The 15,708-nt window shown below is 30.9% G+C and overlaps 1 protein-coding gene across 18 annotated transcripts in view; it reads right to left on the reverse strand.

Annotated features, from left to right (window-relative positions):
• Nucleotides 1-15,708, reverse strand: part of LOC122522326 (MAP7 domain-containing protein 2) — a 114,884-nt gene that overhangs the window by 16,926 nt on the left and 82,250 nt on the right. For 13 of the 18 annotated variants that reach the window (XM_043643341.1, XM_043643345.1, XM_043643342.1 and 10 more), the window contains 4 exons: nt 11,634-11,702; nt 7,047-7,115; nt 5,276-5,465; nt 3,663-4,009 (listed from right to left, as the gene is read on the reverse strand). In XM_043643341.1, coding sequence (XP_043499276.1) covers nt 3,663-4,009; nt 5,276-5,465; nt 7,047-7,115; nt 11,634-11,702 — 675 coding nt within the window. The remainder of the gene's footprint in view (nt 1-3,662; nt 4,010-5,275; nt 5,466-7,046; nt 7,116-11,633; nt 11,703-15,708) is intronic. The other 5 variants (XM_043643347.1, XM_043643348.1, XM_043643349.1 and 2 more) reach the window with 1 other exon arrangement.

Genomic DNA, 15,708 nt, shown 5'->3' on the forward strand with positions numbered 1-15,708 from the left:
AACGGAGAACGTTCCCGCGTCTGGGAAACGTTTACGAAACAATTACGCGAACTGAGCCTCCTCCTCTCGTTACAACACCCATATGTCTAAACTTTGAACTGGGGAATCTCTTAGCTTGTAGTGTAAGATTAGTGTGAGTTAAAGGTGTGTTGTACAAGCAAAATTTTCATGAGAAACTCTAAACGCATATAGTTATTATGCTAACCAGCTGACTCAGTAGTCAAACTAATAAGCCTTTTCAATTGACACGGTTAACAAAAAATAAAAGAAATTATTGTATAATTTGTTGTTAGTTAGTTGATTCATTTCCAATGACTCATAACTTTTTCTTACGTTAGTTTCGCGAATTTAATCGATACTATATTGAAACATCTTTGTTTTTATTCAAATAATGAAAAAAAATGTTATATTTAAAAAAAAAAAAAAAAAGAAAAAAAAAACAAGCTGACATAAAACAAATATGACTGTATCGCGTGAAAGAAAATTATTTGCAGGGGAAAAAAAAATAAGAATCGTAAAAAGTTAGTTCTCTCCTAGGGGCTGGCAAACCGCACACACCATTTTCTTTCTTCTATTTTACCTTAGGGAAAGAGCTATTAATTTGGTCTGGTTACTTGAATTACTTGCCACATCTACAATAGGTTGTGTTGTATAACGAAACAAATTTCTAAATTCTACTCTAAATTCATAGCTAAACGATATTTCACTGTTTCGTAATTATCTATTAAACGTAAAAAATACTAATCACGAGTATACGTAAAAATTGAAAAGAAATATCGTAAAAAAAAACGTCTAACACATGGTGGTAGTTATATACGAATTTCTATAAACGTGTAAATACCATGAATGATGTTAGATAGTGATATCCAATAAGAAGGTTTTTCTTCATTTCTTCGTTCTATTATTTTCTAATCTTTAACCCTCGTCGTTCGGAAGAAAAGGAATGCGAATGGTATCTTTGAAACAACGCGGAAATAATCGTTCATTTTTATCGAACAGTTCGCGCGAACGAGCACGATATTTATCGTATAAGAAGTAATTCCTTTAAAAAATCTAACACACGTTTCTATTAGAAATCAATACGTACGTATGTACGTATGTGTGTGTGTAAGTGAAACACTAACGTGAATCTTGAGAAATTATATTCGACAAAAATTTCGATTATAATATTTTATCGATTAATAAATGTTTCCTCTTATTCTTTAAAACTTTTTAATTACGATTATTATAACAAAAAAGAAAAAGAAGAAGAAGAAGAAGAAGAAGTTAGAATAATTGAAAAAATAATATACAAAAATAAATTGAAGAGAAAAATACGAATCAGTGTACACTTACAGTAAGATTCATAAAATTGGATTAACTTGTTCTAATCCGGTAATATAAAATACACCAATAGGAAATAAAAAAAAAAACAATAAAAATAAAAAACGTTTGATTACCGGTTGCCCCCATCAAATTATTAAAATCAAGTGCACAACGTGAATATAATTAAACAAATGGAACAAACTGTGTGCTATTGTTTCAGCAGATAGTATTGGATAAAAGCGTGATAATATGAAACTTTGTAAAGAAGTGATTAGATCTTGATAAAAGGTAAAAATAAAAAAAAGATACGATTATAAAATCAACGAATAATTTAGAAATGAAACACACGAATAAATATTTGCATCTAATAAAAGCGTTCCAACCAACTTGCGATTTAAAGCGATAGACATGATTGAATTCGTTCTTGCGGATTTTTTTTTACATTTATGATTGATAGTGATATATGAATATTATCGATTATATTAATGTTTGTTTGTTTTTTGTTTTAAACTTTTTTATAATATATCTGTGATATCGAGAATAACAATAACAACAACAACAAATGTGACGATGGAAATGAAAAATCGTGAACAGAAGATGCGATACAAAATTCTAACGACAATTTCAATACTTTCAGTGTACGTATTCTAAACGAATTGTAAGTGCGTGTAACTTGTAAATGCATGCGTAACGCGATGCAGGATTCGTATGTGGAATTTCTAATAGAAAAAAAAGAATAAGAAACGATAGAAAGTTCTACAAGCGAACGACGACGACGACGAAAACGACGAAAACGAAGACGACGAGTGTTTAATTAAAAGCAACGACTAAAATTAAGCGACACACTAATCTATGTGATATTTATTTATTTTTTTAAATTGTTTTTTTCCTTGTCTTCGAATTTTACGACAGATACAGCGACTAGTAAGAAACTAGTATACAAATTTCGAAGAAAAATGTCAACTGTACGACAGACAGAGACACCTGAAGAAAAATTGATTATTTTATTTATAGAAAATAATATAGCAGTCGCTGTATCTAACCGAGAAAATACGATTGTATTATAGTAACAACGCTTGGGTCTAGAACTAGAGCACAGATAGACAACATTCTTGCATACAAACATTGATTATATATAGCACGATTGTTTTAATACGTGTATGCATGTATATATTGATATAATTAATCGATTAAATTCACTATCAAAATTAAATGTTTCGATCCGAAAGAGAGAATCCTATTTTTTATTTTTTTTTTTAATCGTCATATCGGCTTGTATTTCGCGTAAGGGTTTTTGTCAATTGGATGGTTTTTTTTTTCTTTTTTATTTTTGTATCTTTTTGAATCAAATTATAAACTGTTCATCACACACAGTTAGAGATTATTATTTATCGAAGGTATGCAAAAGGGGGGTTGGTCCTCCTTTTTTCGAACCAAAATAAATAAATAAAAATAAATTTAAATTGTAAAATAACATTGATTGATATTTCTACTTTGTTATTGAGAACACACCTTTGTATAATAAAACGCGACATCGTTTATTTTTGCAATGACATTATTTTGTGGGCAACGTAGAAAAACGTATGTGAAGAAAATTGTTCGATAATTATATCTACAAGGTGTCCAAAATAATTTGTTTCCTCTTGCTGTATGCGAAATATTAAATTTAACGAATTATGGTTTTTTTTTTTTCCAAAAATGAATAGAATATTTCGATCACCCGACGAGAACAGCTACTACGATAGACAACGTCTTTTTTAATTTAATTTTTTTTTTGATGGAACATGCCTATGTTTTATTTCGTTTTTATTACTGCATGAAATCTGTGTTGAAACGAGTTTGCCATTCACCAATTGATTTGTATATATATCGAAATATGCAAATTTACATTTGTTTCATTAAAATGAACGAATATTAAAAAGAAAGTAATATTTGATTACTTAAACCTTGTGATCTGATTACAAACAATAAAAATACTTAACGTCAACTTATGAATTGATGAAAATGATATGTTCTAAAGTATGAATTTCACTATTAACGATAGCAAACTCGTTTTAACATATACGTAATTCATATTTCACGAAAGAAAAAAACGAAAAGGCAAGTTTCATTGACGTTATTGCAAATATTTGTCCGTCAATTGCAAATGCATAATTTGTTATAAACAAAAACATTTAATTTGAATATTTCATACGTCACGCGAATAAATATATAATAATTATTATTATTATTATTATTATTTCGGATACTTTGTATAATAATAATAAGTGTACGAAATATAGAAGGAGAAAAAGAAATAATAATAATAATTGCGTGCGCAAATAAAATAATGATTGTTTGTTAGATTTGTTGCTCACCTTCGCCGGGTTTTCTGTCCAATCCACCTGCAGAAGTGGCTCGTTTCTTGCTGCCATCGAGTTCCCTTTCGGAGGATCTCCTGGTCAAAGGTTGAGCAGCTGAAAACATCATGACGTTGGTGGTCGAAGTGGCCCTTCGCGTACCCCAGAAGGTCGAACCACCGGTGTCTGCTGGTTCCAACATCCTCGGTGTCGAACTGCCAAACGCAAAAACTATGTGGGATCTTTCGTTCTTCTTCTTTGCTTCGATACGTGCCTCCCTTTCCTGATTTTTTCGGAGGATTGCCTCCCGCCTTTCTCGTTCTGCCTCGCATATTAAACGTTTCCTTTCTTCTACCTGGTTCCGTCTAAAATTATCATTAAATTCAACAAACAAATAAACAAACAAAAAAAAGAAGAATAAGAAAATATAAAATGATGCAAGTAACACGAATAAAATATTTTATCAATTATATCACTTATCGTACTGATTACCTCGTTGTTTATGTGTGTTCTTTTATTATTAGGGTTTTTATATACTTTTGGATATTAAATAAATAATATTTTAGAGATTTGTCGGTAATGTATATTTATATCTTGTTGTAAAATAAAATAAGCTTGTTAATCATTGTTATGGTAATCGTCAAATTTGTTATTACTTTTTTTTTTGGTTAAAAAGAATATTTATATTTTCTTAATTACATATGCATGTGTGTACCCTTAAAATTTTATATAAGTAGCAACGGAGGAGTTTGTGGTAATTTACCGGGCTTCTCTCCACGACGGTAAAACAGTTTAGAATGATGTCACGCTAACGAGGTCAAACTTATAACCACGTTGAGCTTATAATCTCATAATGCATCGTTAAAACACGCTGAGCTATACTGATTTTACACGGGTCCTACTACCTAAGGTGACACTATTATTTATGCGATATTCGCGGCGTGCGCGCAATTTTCTAATTTACATCACGAGAACACCTAACGATACATCATCGATATCTATAATATTACTTTGATCACATATTTTTTATGCTTCTCTTATCTTTTATTTCCTTCACGTAAAACACTCGCGCAAATGAGCAAAGAAAGATACACATACACATACACACACACCAATTCGTTTGATGAAAAATGTAAAAATAAAGTATTAAAAAAAAAAAACGTTAAGAGTTCTATCTTATTTTAAATAAATCTTTATATTCAACAGGTATCACCAATTCACTTATAAAAAAAAAATAATAAAAATCATTTGATAACGTTATAAGATAAACTCATAATTGCAAACAAGTAATTGTTAAATTTTCAATTAAATAATTTTAACAAATTTTATTTGTAATCCCTTTTCCTTTTCAACCATTCAATTAAGAAAGGAACAAAGTTTCTGCCAAAGAATTGAATCAACTGGATAAGGTATAAGAGTTCAAAAAATAAATTATTATTAAAAGACACACACACAAATTTAACTTGTAATCCCTTTTCCTTTTCAATCATTCAATCGTCCAATAAAACTCTTACCAAAGATCAACTGGATTAATTGAATCAACTGGATAAGAAATAAGAGTTCGAAAAAAAAAAAACAAAAAAACCCCGAAAAATATAATCAATAAATTTATGTTAAAAGATGAAACAAACCTATCATTGTCTCGTGACCTCAGCTCATCGATACGTTTTCGACGTTCTTCCTCTCGCTGTTCTCGAAAACGTTGAGCAGCAAGTGCCTGCTGTCTCAGCTCTTCCAGTTTCCGTTGTCGTTCTTCGTTCTGCCTTTCACGGACGAGCCTCGCCCTGTCAACATCTTTAGCGCTTCCCGTCGAGTCTCGTGCTGTCAAACAATTTATTTATAATTATCGATACATCCTTTTATTAATTTCATTCATTCATTCATTCATTCGCTTCCGCCATACACTCGTAAAAAAAGAAAAAAAAAACATATACACGCATACAGTTAATAAATCCTCCCACGCTCAACATCACACGTACACGCACGCCCACGTATACGATAACACACGTGTTACACGACGAAGACGTTTTAATTGTTAAAGGAGAATTTTTTTATTATTACTTTTCTTTTTTTTTTTCTTTTAACGATCGATTATTCCAATCACGATTTTAACACGTTGAATGTTAATACGAATTTTTGTTATTGTTTATAGAGAATCAGATAAATTTTATAATACGCGTAATCGTGTGCAATGCATTTATTTCTTACTAAAGGGTCCATCCCTTTTTCGTATAACAATGATGAAATATATTTGTTTATTTTTTTTGACTAGATTAACAAAATCTTAAGATAGTACAATTCGCAGTACTGATTCACTTGTATTTTGTTTAAAGTATTTTAATACGACACGTGTTTACTATATTGTTATTAATATCTTCACGGAAAAATGAAAATCAATTTTATTATCAAATTTATTGGAATTACGTGTTTGTAATAATTTTAAATTTCATCAAAGTAACACACCGGTTTGATTCTTCCCCCTCATTGCACTCAACGTGTTAATGTCAAATAGAAAAAAGAAATTAAAAAAAAAAAAAAATCTGCACGATATTTTTTTTTTATTAATAACATTTCGTCACAGCTGCAAATTTCGCGTATTTGTAGACCGACCGTTGTCCACTAATTTGTTCCATATGTCATGCACATCATTGTAAATATACGCGTATATGTATATACGTACATATATATATATATATACAAATAAATAAATTCTCTCGACCGTAAAGCAAACGATGAAAATTAGTCGACGTCGCGAGAACCGGATAAATAATACGCTTCGAACTACCCCTTCCCTCGAACCCTTTCACCCCTTTTTGACGCAACCCCTTTTCGTCAATAATTCTCATAGCTAGACTACATATATACAGAGATATAAAGTACGATGCAGATATAATAAGAGAAAGAGAAACATAGAAACAAAGACAAAGAGAACAAGAGAAAGAGAGAGAGAAAAAGAGTAAGAACAAATAATTAATAATAATAATAATAAAAAAAAAGAAAGAAATATGAAAAGGAACATACGTCAAATGATTGATAGTGCGATGACAAGCACGAGCACTCGCGAAGGATTCGTGAATCGGTAGCAGCAATTAAATAAAAAAAAAATATGAAAGAAAAAAAAGTTAGCTTCTTTTTAGTCAAATTTTTATATTAAAAAATTAATACAGTGAGATAGAGAGAGAGACACGTAACGGAGACAACAAACATATAGAAACAGACAAAAAAAATACATAAAAAAAAGAAAGAAAAAAAAGTAAGAGAAACAGGACACGGACGATGGATTTGATTATTTGAAATTACAGGTGGAAAAAATAAAAAGAAACTAGGGAAGAAGAAAGAAATACACGAGACACGTGTTTGTTGAACGCAGAAAGATGAGAAGCCCTTTTGTAAACGTGATACCTTCGTTCTCGTCAAGACGATCATCGTCGAGGGAGTCCTCGTCGTAGAGACTTCGGCGGCGCTTCACATCTGCCGAGAAGAAAGGGAGAAATATGTGCGAAAGCACGTGAGAAATATTCTTACACATATTCGCCAACAAGACATTGTTATATTGTTATTGTTGTTTTTATTGGTTGGTTTGTTTGGTTGTTGATTGGTGTGATATCTGTTTATTGTTCTTGTTCTTGCTTGTTGGTTGGTTGGTTCGTTTCTTAGAACATTTGTTGTTGATTTGTAATAGTTGTTCTTTTTACTATTACTATTATTTATTTTTATTATTTTCTATTATGCGAAATTTAAGCATGCATGCTAACAACAACAGCAACAACAACAACAACAACAACAACAACAACAGATGCATCGTTCATATGCAATAAGCACAAACGTAGTTTTCTCTCACGGATTTTAAATTATAATTTTTCAAATAATATTAAATATTGGTCAAACGAATATTTAATTGTACGATTATATGTTTTTTTTTATTTTTTTATTAATTGTCAATATTTTATATATTATTCTTGCGTATACATTATAAAATAATAATAATATTTTGTAATACTTGAAAAGGTTCGAATTTATTATCAATTTTCTGTTTCGTTTTTCAATTCAACTGGCAGAGATCATTCTATTCAATCGTTTTCCGTATCATCGTACATAAATTTAAATGTTAAATCGAAGAAAATTTGTATGGATCATTGGTAAATCTTTTCAGTAATAATTAATCTTTGCTTTAATCGTTCGTCGTTTGGTACATCATACACACACACACCATGCTTTAACCATATTGAATGAAATTCAGTTCTAAGGTACAACGTAAACGTCACTCTCTTTGGTCATTTTGATTAACATCAACACGACGAACGTACATTCGAAATTGGTTGTTCGTTGTTTTAGAGGGTGATGCATGTACATATGTATGTAATAACGAAACTGGTATTGAATTTACACGTTAAATCAATCAAAAGGTTAGCTTCAATTTGTTAAGCACACACACACACACATACGCAACACACTTGTAGTCAACAACAAATCATATTATCGCTGTTGTTATTATTATTATTATTATTATTATTAATAATAATATTGTAATTAATATTTCCCATCATTGTCGTCGTGGTCGAAGAAACACACGGGAAGGGTGGGGGAAATTTGATTCAATCGTATCACGATGAAAGAAAAAGTAAACGTTCAATAGTAATCAATAAATACCATAGATATAATGCAAAATAAAACAAACAAAAAGATAAAGAAAAATTGATATTACAAATTCAAACGTGTGATTGTTGTGTTAATCTCGTTTACGAAATTACGCATGGTAATGAAATTACGTGCAGATGTTTAAATTATTCTCGCATCGGTAAAACGCACACAACCTTGATATGCGATATATATGATGTGTTTATTTACCGTTCCGATGATTATCTGGAAAATGATTAGTATCACCACCGTCGCCTCCTATCTGGGCGAACCAATGCATTGTTTCTTCTGCGGAATAGAAATCAGTTATCAAAAGGGAATATACAAGAAAAATTTCATTTTTTTCCTCTACCCTTTTTTTTTAAATAAACACGGACTCTCATTTTCTTTTTTTCCCCATCTAATGAATGTGTCCCCCCCCCAAATCAAAATCCAAATATTAATCTTGATTAATATATATGAAATATAATATACATGTTAAAAATTCATTTTTGTTCTTTTAAATGGATAGTCAATTTCAAAAAATGTAATCAAATCGGATTGACTATATTCGAAATAAAAAAAAAAAAATATAAGATACGATAAAAATGTTTTTTAAATTCGTTCGATTAATTCACGTTTATTTTAATCCATAATTATCATCGAAAGAAAGAAAACTTTATCAAAATATACTCGCATACTTATCATAGTGATTTATTTTTTTTTTATATTTAGATGGTGGTTCTTAGTTTTTATCATTCGCAAAGATAGTAGTAGTAGTAGTAGTAGTAATAGTAGTCGGTATTTTCTTTGTCAGTCCGGTTCAAATTATCGTAGGACTGTGGGGGTGGAGTGGGAGTGAGTTGGGTGGGGTGAGGAGGGGGAGGGAAGAAGCCGAGGGCTCTCAATGAAGAACTACGACGAAGAAAGAGAAAGAAAAAGAAAAAAAAAATAAGAGAGAAAGAGAGAGAGAGAGAGAGTAATACACGTGTAGGCTCCCGTTAATCTTCGTCGCCTTGAAAGTGGGTCGAAAAACAATGAGAGTCCAGTCTTTTCATCTGTTTTCGCAGGTTTGCACGCTCGAAATAGAATTTTAATGAGAAGGGAAAACTCAATGGTCATTGTCGATTGCGCGACAGCTTCGAACACAATAACCATTCCCTTTTCTTTTCCCTTGAAGTGAGTGGTGGTGATGGTGGTGGTGGTGATGTATAATACACCCCTCTTAACTCTTCGAGATAACGCGCCCAATAATTTTTTTCTTTTTTCTTTCACCTTTGTATTTTAAAACAACCATAGAAAAATCTTTCTTTTTTTTTCCCACCCCTTACCCCCTTTGATCTGTAGATAAATAATATATTGGAAAATTGTACAATTTTTAAGGGTTGTTTCTTTTCTTTTTTTCAATGTAAACTAAAATAATTCTAAATCTATGATATATATTGTAATATAATAATCGAATATACAACATTTTAGCAAACGAATGATTCTGAGACTAGACTGAAATTGTATCTATCCACACATAGTTAATTATTTATGCTCCAAATTGTCTCTAATAAAAAAAAAAAAGAACGAATTGTTAAAAGTACTAGGTGAATAAATGAAATAGAAAATTACCGGTAGCGAAAGCGTTAAGCAAGCAAAGTGGTTTTTTTAAGAAATAGAACATCTTTACTGGAAAGTGAACTTCTATCACTGAACTAGACAATGAACATACTACTGTGATCTATGGGAAATTAACTCGACTCATTAACGGAACAAAGAAAGATAGAGAGAGAGAGAGAGAGAGAAAAAAGGAAAAAAAAAAGAAAATGAAAGAACAGGTTCGACGAGGGGGTGGTGGTGGTGTTAGCTTGAGAAATTTTCCGCAAACTAAAACGATCTTTCGCAACTTTCCTCTAGGTTTTGTGCCTTCTCGTAGTTCTTCCACCTATTTCTAGAAGTGTCGAAGGAAAACAATGGAAAGGTAAAAAGGAGAGAAAACTTTTCCTTCGTCCTTCTCCGCCAACGCTTCCGCGCCCCCGCCATCCATTTCTTCTTTTCTTCCGTTGAGATTGTTCGCACGCGCGTGTATGTGTGTGTTTGTGTGTGTGTGTGTTTTCTAGCTCGCGGGTATTTTACGATTCGAAGGAAAGAAAAAAACGTGAGAGATGTAATAATATGGGCTGTGATTATTCTTTTGAAAAATTCTTAACACATTACGCGGAGTGGGGAGTGATGAGTGGTGGTGGGGGTAGTGGGTTCCAGTCCAGAAAGCAGTTTGCACGAACAAATTTTGCATTCGGCTGGCATATTTCAACACTAAACCCTCCTACCACCATTAAATTTAACACGACCGGCGTCCTGTAATTTATATAAAAAAAAAAAAAGAAAAGAATGCGGTAAAAATGTTATAAAATTTACATTATTTATTAATAAATAAAAAGAAAATATTTTTTCTTCGCTAACCAATCTACTGAAATCTCATTCTATGATATATTACAATAGTTGGTAGGGTTTAGTGCTGAAATATTTCCGATTATGTTGTATCACTTTAAACAACAAATTATTCAATTAAACATTGTAGAACATTTGAATAAATCTGACAACATTTAACAACTAAACTTAAACTGTCATTTGATTTCAGATGGTAGATTCGCTCGATGTTAATGCACACAACGTGTACAAAATATATGTTTCCGGTATTTTACGATCAGTCAAGAGAAAAAAAAAACATATTCTTATGTCTCCGGATGTCAATGTGTTAAGATTGTTGAAAATTTGTGTGTACAGGTGAGAAGTATACATTTCTTCGACTTATCATCCTACCATTTTTATTTTAGGTTCATTTGAGAATTATCTATCTTTTTCATACATTTTTTTACCTTCATATACCGTATATCATTTTCTTTTATGACGGATATTTTTCAAGATAACGGTACTATATAAATTAAAATCCATGGGACAATGATATACATTTATAACATTTGCAAGCAGGTTAGGTATATATATATATTATATAGGGTGTAAGCTAAAATACTGTATAAAATTATCTAAAGACGACGTTTGTGCTCGTGCATGAAACGTGAGTGCCGAGTACGAAAAAATTTCAATTAAGAAACAACGAATAGTTAATAATAATAATAATAATAATAATAAAAAATAATAAATAATAATTACAAACTGTTTTTTTTTAGAAAGAAATTGTAGCGAACAAAAATTTTAATGAGAGAGAAAGAGAGAGAGGGAAAGAGAGAAAAAGAGAGAGAGAGAGAGAGAAGCCGAATGGTAATCGATGAAAAGAAAAAGAGAAAGGAAACGAATTATAATCGTAAATGTGATTATTGTTTTTCAAGCATTATTTTCAATGAAAGGTAAATACAATTAGCTTACCCTTCGTGAGAGAGTGGCGATTGTGTGCAGAACTGGTCCTTTGGTTAATTTCCTCAGAAGCGGCTCCAGCTGTAACAACAAAGCAAAATAATATTTAATTTATTTTATCATATATATTATAAACAATTATTAACAATTTTTATTCTTTTTAAATGTATTTATTAATATCGACATATTCGATATTTTGTTGAATCTAATGCAGATAATAGTTAATTTAATACTGGACTAATTGTTGTTATTTTATCCTTCTGTAAAATGATAGGAAAAAGTCTCAATGCATTTTGACTGTAAAAATCACAATAATTAACAATACCAGATATATTTTCTTTTATTATAATAAAATGCCAACATTTTGTTGTTTCAAAGGCTTGTATCATTCAAATTCATAAATAATAAATAACAAAAAATAATATGTAATAATAATTATATATAACAACAACAAAAATAATATCAATATATTTTCTAAAAATTATTCTCCGCGGAATTTGAATATAAAAAGAAACCAGAAAAATGGCTCACTAGCTTGATAAGTTCGTAGAAACGTTTATAATTAAAATCAAAGTTGGAATTAATCGATACGATTATATATATATTCTTTGATATGAAACGTTACAAACTAATACGTAAAAAGAAGAAATTACGTTAAATGTTTTACAAAGAAACTGAGTTAACGTTTGGTATCAGCGAAGCTTGGTGGGGATGATGAGTGGGGTGAGGGGGGATTGGAAAGCTAGCTCGTTGACTAGCATTTTCGTTAAAGTCTCTGGAAAACGTTCTCGCTAATCAATTTCGAACGCGTTCCACGAAGATTTCCCCTTTGATGTCTCATTAACAACAAAAAGGTACGACTACTATGACTATGACGTTGCATTACTTCCTCGTGGTTGGCTGGTCTTTGCGTTCGTCAATTAGAATTTAATAAAAATTACATACCGCACCCTTTCTTCTATCAATCCTCGAAATAAATGTTGTTTCCTATTTTCCGTTATTTCATTTATTCAATCCTGTAATATTATTTTTTTGGTCAAATATATCAAACGTTTTCTTACCTTTTAAGTTAAAATACGAACACACGCAAGAACCGATGAACGTTTTTTTATAAAGTTTTATATATATTTTATATATATATGAGAAAAACAATTTTGCTGATCTTTTAAACTCAAACAAAAATAAGAATTGGATACGAAAAACATTTGTTTATATTTTAACACTCGTAATCGTAAAAACCGATGGTAATTTTGTCGAAATTAAAAACAACCGAATTGATAACTTTTGACCCTAAATAAATTATAAATAAAAACGAACGATAATAATGATAATAAAGAGGTGATCAAAGTTTTATATAATAGAATGGTATGAGAGAAGAAGTTTCCGTATCCAAAAATATAAGAAGGAATATATATATCACGTAAGAAATGAATTCTTTGTCACGGATCCTCGAGTACGCGTATATCTCAAAGGAAGGATAGTTAGTTTCGGTGCAATGAATATGCAATTTTTGTTGTTGTTCTTGTTATATGTCCATAGGGATTGTACAAATTGCAAAAAGTTATAGGCGAGTTTTACAAATGAGTTCCGTAATAAAATCCAAGAAGACGAGATGATATCAGTTATGCATTCGTAAGACTAATTAATTCTAATCTTATTAGGATAAGAATTTTAATCGATAATCTCTTACTTTACAACACCTTCGTGGAAAAGAAAGCAAGAGAAAATGAGAATAGAGAGAAAGAGAAGAACAAAAAAAAATAGATGAAAAGGGAAAGAAAAGAAAGGCTATTCGTAATATAACGCATAAACGCAACGCTGCGAAACACAAACGTCCGACAATTCCAGTTTTGCTAAGCTCTCTTTAACGTGGAAAGTTGCTAGATAGGTAGATAGGTAGGAGATACTAGGAAAAGGAAGGAATGGTAAACTTTTCCTTTCAACTTTTTTCTCTTTCCTTTACGAAAAATAATACAAAATAAAAAACAACGAGCATAACATAGCATCGGCATAGCCTCCTCCTCTCTTCTCACAGCGGAACTTTCGTTTTTACGAACAGTTCTCGCATCGTTTCGTATTTACGATTCTATGTATATATGTATATATGTATGTATGTATGTATGTATGTATGTATGTATGTATGTATTCTATTCTTCTTTTTATCGAGAATTAGCATAAACTCGTAGTAGTTCACAGTTTCTAACGTGCAGTCGAATTGATATTCTCTTTCGGAAAACGCGTAAAACTGATACATGCGTATAATGTTTTACGTAACTTCTCGCAATAAGTATTAAAACTAAACCTATTACATGGTGCGATCTCAAATGACTCTGTTCTGTAATTTGTAAAAAAAACTGATGTGTGTACTTATGTACGCACGTAAGAAGTTATACTTCTTTGCCGTACCAAAACGAACATAACCTCAATAACCTCAAAAATAACTTCAAAAAAAAACTTCAAAGAAAAAAAATAACTTAAAAAAAAAAAATAATTATTATTATATATATAAGAAAGAATAAAAAAAAGAAAAAGAAAATATCAAAATATAGATATCAGTCCACACTAAATATAAGAGAGATATATAGAATTACTTCACGCGTCAACAGCCATGGCGCGGTTGCAGCATTAGTTCTCGCTTCGATCATTTAAGTAAAGCAGCGCTGAGTTCGATTAGTATTTGGATGGGTGACCCGCTTGAGAAAAAAGGGGGGAAGAAGAAGAGAAGACAACTTCATGCCGTATACTTGAAATCGCTTTGCCGCGCGTCGTAAATACCGACAAACTTCATGGTGTCGTTTTTCCAGACGCTCGGAACAAAATCACTCCTCATTACATTTTCCCCAACGCGCCAAAAGAAGTATAACTTCAAAAAAAAAATGTATATATTATTTAGTATTCAATTGGCTAAAATCTTATTCTACATTAGGATATATGATTTTCTATTAAGTAATCATTTAACCAATCACGGGGTAGGAATAGGTATACATGAAGTACACCATATATATCTGTCTTTTCTTTTTATTTAATTATTTTGAAAAGAATTCAATCGAGAAAATCAAGTAAACGGAGTGAAGATATTGTTATTATCTAAGAAATTACGGAAAAAGATTTTAGGATTAATTATTCAAGGATATCCGAGAACGATAAAGAGCTCTGTCGAAGACGTTAATGATAATAGTGATAAGTGAAGGATCGATCGAGAAGAAAACGCTTTATTTCGTCGTTCCCTTTTCTTCCCTTCGTTCCTTCCTTCCTTCTCGTTTTCCTGCTAATAGCTCGTTTTATAGGTGGCTCCTTCGAGACGGGCAAGCATTATCACTATAACGTAGAAGATCCTACCTACCCTAACTGAAAATCTACGCTATTAAAACGTCACTGACGAGTAACATCGTATCGAGTTAATGGGAATGGAAAAAGCTGCGACACGATGAATATCAAATTGTAATTTTGTGACAAGAAACAACAGTAGCCGACCCTACGAATAAAGGGAGGAGTCTTTGACAAATGTATTCCTAAATTCATTTAAAAACCTTATTTTCCTACCCCCCATTAACGTCAATAATTTTATGGATACAGATATATATACATGTATAAAAATATATTTAATTGCATTTGGGTTACGACAAATTTGACAAGCTGATTGATAAATATTTAAATAAATAAATCGATCAAGTAAAAAAAGAAAAAAAATTCTGTTGCAAATATCACTTGAAATTGTAATTATTACGATATAAGAATAATTATTAATTTGATATGCCAGCCATGTGCAATTTACTTTTGAAAATCTCCCTCCACGTATACGAGGATCAATCAGCAAATTTTTATATTACCAGAAAATCACAATCTTTGGCTAATACAACTCTTTAATAAATATTCTTACATGGATCGCGTAAATTTATGCAAATCAAAAAAATATAACTCGATATGCCTATTTATTTGTATTCGTGTGAGTGTCTTTTTTTTTTTTTAACGTAAATCAAAATTCATCTAGATGCACTTGAAATAATAATAATAATAATAATAATAATAATAATAATAAAAACTTCCTCTCATGCTCGAGAGAAGGAGAAAAAAAAGACATTTAAAA

The sequence above is a fragment of the Polistes fuscatus genome, unplaced genomic scaffold, assembly GCF_010416935.1.
Source record: "Polistes fuscatus isolate 324 unplaced genomic scaffold, CU_Pfus_HIC Scaffold5, whole genome shotgun sequence".
Taxonomy (NCBI): Eukaryota; Metazoa; Arthropoda; class Insecta; order Hymenoptera; family Vespidae; genus Polistes; species Polistes fuscatus.